Genomic DNA, 7,618 nt, shown 5'->3' on the forward strand with positions numbered 1-7,618 from the left:
TTTTAGGAGTGGCTGGTTTCCAGAAGCTTTTGTGAAAACACTGGAGGAAACGAGAGACCCCGAGGAGATAGCAACAAGGTATTGTCATCTTGAATAACCAGTGGCAAAGTCACTTATCTATTATATTATTTGTCCTGTGAAACACTGGGTTTAGATCCCCAGCCAACTTTGAATCCTATGCAAGATGCATCTACCAGCGGTTCCCAATCTTTGGTTCTCCAAGTGTTTTGGACTTCAGCTCCCACAATTCCTAAAAGCTGGTAAGCTGGCTGGGATTTCCAGGAGTTGAAGTCCAAGAGACTTAGAGGACCAAAGGTTGGGAACCACTGATACAGTGAGGAATTACTGCAATTTGACACCTCTTTAACTTCCATGGCTCAATAACTAGGGGATCATGGGAGTTGTAGTTTTGTGAGCTACCAACACTCCTTAGCAGAGAAGGCTAAAGTTCTTATAATACTATAGCTCCCAGGATTCCATAGCATTGAGCCACAGCAGTTAAATTAGTGTCAAACAGGATTAATTATACAGTGTATATATATACCTGCAGTCACTCTTGCTCAGTCAAGTAAACTTCATACGGTTGCTGTTAAGATAAGGGAAGAAGATGAGATAGAAAAAAAATATGTCTACATTCATAATGGGAGTTTTAAAGATCAAGACAAAATAAAGTCTTGAAAGTCACACTTACTCCTTTCCATTTCCAGGGCTTGCAAAAGTTACCTTTTCTGGGCTATAACTCCCCAGATCTCCCAGAAAACACAGCTAGTTGGTTTTTGAAAAAGCAACAGTCCAAGACTTTGTTGCACCTGCCTTGATCATCTTTCCCTCTTCCTGTTTGCTCAGAGCCTTCCCTCTGCGGAGCACTCACAGCAATGAGGACCTCCTGGATCGACCTAGCGCCCCTCCTGATCACTGGCACAACCACAGCCGGCCCCAGTCTCCAAGCCCTTCTCTTCCATTGATGGCAGGCAGCCGACGGAGCAGCACGAGTAATGCATCAAGCACCACAGACCCCAAGGTAAGGTTTCGCAGTAATCATATTCGAGGTATATGAAAAGGGCTTTTTTTTAACCACAACAGATCATAGAATTGAAGAGACCCTCAAAGACAGTGCCATCTTCTGCCAGTGTAGGAATCCATAGCTAAAACATCCCTGATAAATAGACTGCTACACTGGCAGGCAAACTCTTACCACTTTGTGCTTCTGGAGAAGTGATACCATATGTTGAGAGCTTTTGGCAAGAGGAATGGCTTTGGTCAAGTTCACACATTACCCAGGCAATATGGCACCCATGAACTGGTTTTGCTGACTAAGGGATTCTCTGGAATACAAAAGATTGACCTTTCCAAGCTCTGCAACAGACTGTTGCCCTAGAGTGTAGCTTCAGGCTACTGTAATACCATATGTAAGAGCCCGGTCCAATCATCCAAATGATAGGCTTCATATAGTGTTGGAAAGTAAACACATGGTCACTGTATGTGGCCAATAATATTTGACAGTTAGTGGCTGTAATAAACTAGCAACAACAAAAACAACTATTTATGCTTGCAGGCAGTGCAGACAAAACCACATGATTCGAAACACCATTGGAATTCGGTAATAATGATAGCTCTGACAGAAGGGCATGCATATTAGAAGATTCAAAAAATAAATTAGCATAGGGTTTTAGATATATTGACATAGTACACACAATCTGGGTTTACCCAAAAGGTTGTTGTGGTTATATCTAGCTACAGGGATATTTTAAAATAAAAATAATATATTTTTGCTGAACCAATGCACAATTTGTTTTATAGACAATAATTTGGGTGTCATCCAATATGGTCCACACACACCATGCCCCTGTAATGCTGCCACCGGCTGGGAGTGACTGGAGAGTGGAGAGTCCCTATTTGTCCTATGACATCAACTTTCACTGCTAATCAGAGTTCTTCTTCATAGTCTCTGTGAAATTGCACATATGGATCTTATGCAGAGGTGCAAGACAGCTCAGAATTCTCTATAGCTTTAAGAAATTCTTGGTGGCTCTTATGATGCAGATATGTTGGGTCAACATAAGAGTAGACGTCTCATGGATGACCACCAAGCCGAGTCTCTGGAGCAGAGACAAGGTGGACACAAGGTGAGCCTAGATCTGGTGTCAGCCCCAAGGAACCCATCATCTATATAAAGGAGCCACCTTCATGGCCTTAAGGCAGAGGCGAGCTGCCCAGATGCTGTACAAAGGCCAAAAGGAAGAACATTAAATGAATATGCCTAGCACCCACCCAAAAAGAGCAAATCCTATTATGCTGAGTCCTGATAGAAATATGAAAATAAGCATCTTCCAGATGGCCCATTGCAAATCAGGCGTCCTTCTTGAGTAATGGCAGAATGATAGACAATGTCACCATTTTGATGTTGTGTGGCTTAATGTAATGATTAAACATGCAGAAGTCTAAGACTGGATAAAGGCCATTGTCCTTCCATTACTCTTTGCTTCCAGAAACAAGAAACATCTGGGATATTCTGGTGGATTGTGCCTTTCTGGAGCAAGGCCTGTATCTCCTTCCTTAGGGGGTGGAAGGGGGTGTAGTCTGAATGCACACAACTGGGGAAAGGTTAGCTAACTGGATGGCATAGCCAGTTCTGACAATTTCCAAGACCAAGTGGTTCATCATGCTTTTGCACCATGCCTCTAGATAAAAAGGGGGGCAATCTAGAAAACATTGATGCCAGAGTGAATGATGAGGCAACATCACCACAGGCCACACAGAAGAAAAGTCAAACAAACCAAAGGCCAATATGGAAAGAAACTGCAGTAGGCAGGAGATTCAATACTTAATAAGGAAACTTATCTAAGAGAAATCCCTTGCTCCTGCTAACACTGTGGACAAAAAGGAACTGAGATGCTAGCCCCACCTGATAGTTATATCCTCCAGGGCAGGGTGGATGGAGCTACTTTCAAGGGTTTCTTAAAGCTAAGGAGAATTCTGAGCTGTCCTGCACCTGCACACAAAACCTATATGTGCAAATTTCACACATGACCACTCGAAGAAACATGGTTCCTGTCTGATGAGGCAATAACAACAATCAAGTGTGTATGTTTGTAACTGAGAGATGTATGAGAAGGGGGATACTGAATTTTCTGTCCCACCCTAAAACATGTGAACAAGTTAGAACAATAGTGCTATCTTTATTACATCAAGTATTTTTGCAGCAGCATCTTCCTTGCAGAGATTAGGACCACCTAGACCAGTTGAATGGAATTAATGTACACTTTTGAAAAATGAAGTCAGCAGCCGCAGATACCTCCAAGCAGCTGGAGGACTGCTTAGAGTTTAACTTCTCTCCTGGACATGGTCCTAATGAAAATTGCTTCCCCAAATCTTTTATTTACATTAGGAGGGAAGCGTCCATTGGCACCAATGGAGGTTTGCTTCCCTTCCAATGCAAACAGCATGTCAGTTGCATTCATGCTGTTAACCTTACACCTTGTGTGGCCCTAAATGGCCAAATAATTTCCCTCCAGTTCTCTCTTGGTAGCCTTCTGGATCAACAGAGCCTCTGACAGATTCAGTGATTCTTCTTGTTACACCTCCTTCTGGTCCTCATTCAGGCTTTTTTGGTGGGCCTCCTCTGAGCTGTTTTTCTCCTTTAGATTGTATTGGCCATTCTTTGCCTCAAAGGAACTCTTCTTGGTCTGCCTCTAGCCCATTACTTCTCTCCATGCCAATCATGGTCAATGTCTTTTTGGGAAGAGTCTCAGTCACTTCTCTTTCACTTCCCAGGGTCCCTTCAGTTCCCTCCTCTTCTCCATGACATCCCAACCTGATTTTTGGTGGCTCCGGGGCAGCACCTCTTTCTGCTAACAGTAGGACATTGAGTGTTGAACTGGGGTGGTGTCTGGCCATCGGAGGGAAGTGCCCTCCTTGTCTGTCTTTCTCTGTTGGGTACTTTGGGGTTGGGGTTGCCTTTTCCAAAAGGGGCTTGAAGAATAAGAAGCTCCGAAAGTAGATCAATGCTAGTACTGATGGAAACTGAGGACTTTGAAGTTTCTGATGAGAATTAAAAAAAACATATTAATGACTGGAGATGGGAGACCATAGCTCAATGGAAGAGCTCAAGACTTTATATGTAATGGAGTACATTCCAGTTTCTTTCCCAGACCAGTCCAAATAAAACATTTTGAGCTACAAGAATGAAAAACATATATATTCAGTATCTTTGACTTGGAATAAATAGTGTTATGTTGCAGAGTTGAAAGATCCAACTCAATATAAAGGAGTTTGTATGTTCATCTATAAAAGCAGTAAGAAGAATCAGAAATCTGCACAGTCCAGAGATGCATTTCATAGCATAGACTAGAAAGAAACCAAAGGAAAACATCTTGAATAATCACTGCCAAAGTACCTAATGCTGTGTGCTTATGTTTGTGTGAACACAGCCTTGTGTGCCGTGGGGTTGTTGAAACGTATTTACACATTGCTGTAGACTGAAATCAGCTGTAAGCCAAAAATCTCATTCTGCCCTGTTATGTAAGCTTTCCATGCACGAGGAAATATATGTTTAGGGAAACCATTAGGAGCAATAGTATACATTCTGGATAAGACAAGACTAAAAAGAATTCCTGGATTTATGAATGTTGCCATATCTAGACAGATTGGAGAACATACTGTGATGTGGGTAAGGCAACTTCGGGTGGATGGAGCCCTTCCTGGTGGGGTGGAGAGCTGTCCCATGACTGGTGTTATAACTGAGGTTGCAATGCAGCAGGGGCTGTGGCATGCCATTTTGCTCCAAAGTACACTGTCAGTGTGCAGCACAGAATGTCCTTTACTTTTGTAGAAAGGAGAAGAGATTTAGAAGAAAGTTTTTGAGTACTTCTAGATCAGTAGTTCTCAAGCTGTGGGTCTCCAGATGTTTTGGTCTTCAACTCCCAGAAATCCTAGCAGCTGGTAAACTGACTTGAATTTCTGGGAGTTGTAGGCCAAAACATCTGGGGACACACAGGTTGAGAACTACTGATCAAGAAGTACTCAAAAGCTTTTTTCTAAATCTGGATAAGACAAGACAAAAAGAAACCCTGGATTTACGAATTAGGTGGTGTAGTGAACTGACACAGAAGAACTTTGACAGGTGTGATAGAGGAAAAGTGACTTCAGGATCAGGCGCCAGGTAAGGTGGCACCACACTTAACAATAAATAATTTCTTCCTTCTAATTTCAGCAGGCAAATTTTGCTAGAGGTAGAATCTTCCTCTTCTGGGTGGGTCAAGACATTTGCAAATATATAAAACGGATCCTTCAAAAGCAAGTTCATACAATCACAGAGACATAGGTGGAAGAGACCACAAAAGACCATAAGATGGAATACACAGTTAAACCACTCCCATCCAGCATCTGTTTAAAAATTTCCAGAGGATACTCCACTACACTCTGAGACAGCATATTCCATTATCGATGGTTCTTACAAACTATGAACTAGATCTCACAGCCTCTGAGAATGCTTGCCATAGATGCAGGTGAAATGTCAGGAGAGAATGCTTCTAGAACATGTCCATATAGCCCGAAAAGCCTACAACAACCCTATGAACCAAAACTCTCCTTATGAACCAAAAATAGGGGGAGGGGAGGCTAAAATAGAAAAAACTATTTGGCACCCTTTTGACTAATTTAATAGAAAGGTTTTGGTTCTAACAGCAAATTCATATTATCAAACCAAAGGCCTGCAGTTTTCTTTGGGGCTTATGATCTATAATGCATAAGCAGGATCACCCCCAACACTGAACACATATTAAAACCCCTCTTCTTATACTTTTTGGAGTATTTTTAATACCAAATTGCTTTGGTTAGGTTAAAACATGGCCACCTATACACATGAGAAAGGAGACTTAAGTTCTCTGCATTTGGAGACAAGTTGTATGATTGAGTGTGCCTTTACAATTTTCTGCAGCCATATCTGCATTCCACTTTTGCTTCACACAACTCAGATGGAAGGACAGAATACTGAGGTGTCCATTCTCTGTATAGCCAGAAATCTTGGTAGAGTAAGACTACATTGTAGGATCATACCTACAATATACACATCTGACCTGCATTTTCTGTGATGTTGGTGCGTCCAGAAGGAAAGCATGGATCTGGTCTCTGTGGAGTGGATATGCTTTGTATCTGTGTCTGGACTGCTTTGAAATCAGTGGTGTAGACATCATCTAAGCTTATATATGTGTGTGTGTGTTTGGTGTGTTCCTTCCTGTCTTGTGTTGCCTCTGCTGAAACCTCACAGACTATTCTGCTCGCAGTAGTCACCATATTTTTGCTTTGTTGCAGAAGCCGGCAGGATGGGAGCATCCTCCGGAGCTGTTCCCCAAGTAAGTCTGAACTCTTGCTTGAAAATATCTGTATTCTCTTGAATAATCTACTTTTAATATTTAATATTCTCCCTGGATCGCTTTTTCCTTTGATAAAAAAGAAAAAAGAAACAGGCAATGAATTACCCTGGTGCACTCAGAGGCATTTTTCAGAGATGTAATGTCTTCCTTTCCTTTCCCTCCATCTAGAGGCACCAACCCTTTTGCCACGGTCAAACTGCGCCCAACTGTGACCAATGATAGATCAGCGCCCATCGTCAAGTGAAAGCTCGCTATGGATTTGAGTCATTGGTGGCAGTCAAAGATGTACAGGACGCTTCTTCGTCTTGAACATGGGTCAACACCATGTGCAGAATGGATTCTCTTAAGTGAAAATGGGGCAGACTTTGAGCCTGACATATTGTACCTGCTTTGATCTGGGACTTTGGTTCTTTTTGCTACATTCTTTTTGAACAGGGTTGGGAAAGATGGGGCCCTTGTTGACAAAATACAATTCCCATCATCCCTCACTATTTTCGGGGGATGATGAGAATGGGGGTCCAACAGTATATTCAGGATCTCCCAGTATGGTTGATTATGTTTCCACACAATGTGCATTTGTTGGCATGCGTTTTGCAGAGATTGTTTTCTGTTTTGCTGTTGAGGGCATCACATTTTTTGAGTGATCAAAGGTTAATAGTTTGTCTTTGGGAGGATACCCTACATTTCCTAGCCAAAACAGTATCTTTATGTCTTTTGTGTAGTCTGTGGTCGTAAGAATGTGATCAACACCCATAGGATAGCACAGGTATTGGCAAACCCAGGCCTGGATGCAGGCCCTTGGGCTCTTTTCTCAGGTCCTCCTCTCTCTCACCATCTTATCCTATCCTTCCTTCTCTCTTTCCTTCCTCCTTCCTCCTTTCCCTCTTTCTCCTTCCTTCCTTCTCTCTTTCCTTCCTCCTTCCTCCTTTCCCTCTTTCTCCTTCCTTCCTTCCTTCCTTCCTTCCTTCCTTCCTTCCTTCCTTCCTTCCTTCCTTCCCTTTCACCCTTTTGTCCTTCCTTCCTTCCCTCTTTCCTCCCTCCTTCCCCCTCTCTCTTTCTCCTCCCTCCCTGCCTTCCCTTTTGTCTTTCCCTCCTTCCCTCTTTCCTTCCTCCTTCCCTCCCTCGCATCCTTACCTCCTTCATTCTTTCTCCCTCCCTCCTTTCCTTCCATCCTTTTGTCCCTCCTTCCCTCTTTCTTCCCCCCCTCCATCCCCCCTCTTTCTCCTCCCTCCCTCCCTCCCTCC

General features: G+C 42.9%; 1 protein-coding gene across 1 annotated transcript in view; it reads left to right on the forward strand.

Moving 5' to 3' along the window:
* Nucleotides 1–7,256, forward strand: part of BAIAP2L2 (BAR/IMD domain containing adaptor protein 2 like 2) — a 28,028-nt gene extending 20,772 nt beyond the window's left edge. The window contains exons 11-14 of the mRNA XM_060777031.2: nucleotides 7–78; nucleotides 847–1,021; nucleotides 6,313–6,353; nucleotides 6,543–7,256. Coding sequence (XP_060633014.2) covers nucleotides 7–78; nucleotides 847–1,021; nucleotides 6,313–6,353; nucleotides 6,543–6,618 — 364 coding nt within the window. The 3' untranslated portion in view covers nucleotides 6,619–7,256. The remainder of the gene's footprint in view (nucleotides 1–6; nucleotides 79–846; nucleotides 1,022–6,312; nucleotides 6,354–6,542) is intronic.
* Nucleotides 7,257–7,618: the final 362 nt, after the last annotated feature.

Source organism: Anolis sagrei, chromosome 5, assembly GCF_037176765.1.
Source record: "Anolis sagrei isolate rAnoSag1 chromosome 5, rAnoSag1.mat, whole genome shotgun sequence".
In the NCBI taxonomy this organism is placed as follows: Eukaryota; Metazoa; Chordata; class Lepidosauria; order Squamata; family Dactyloidae; genus Anolis; species Anolis sagrei.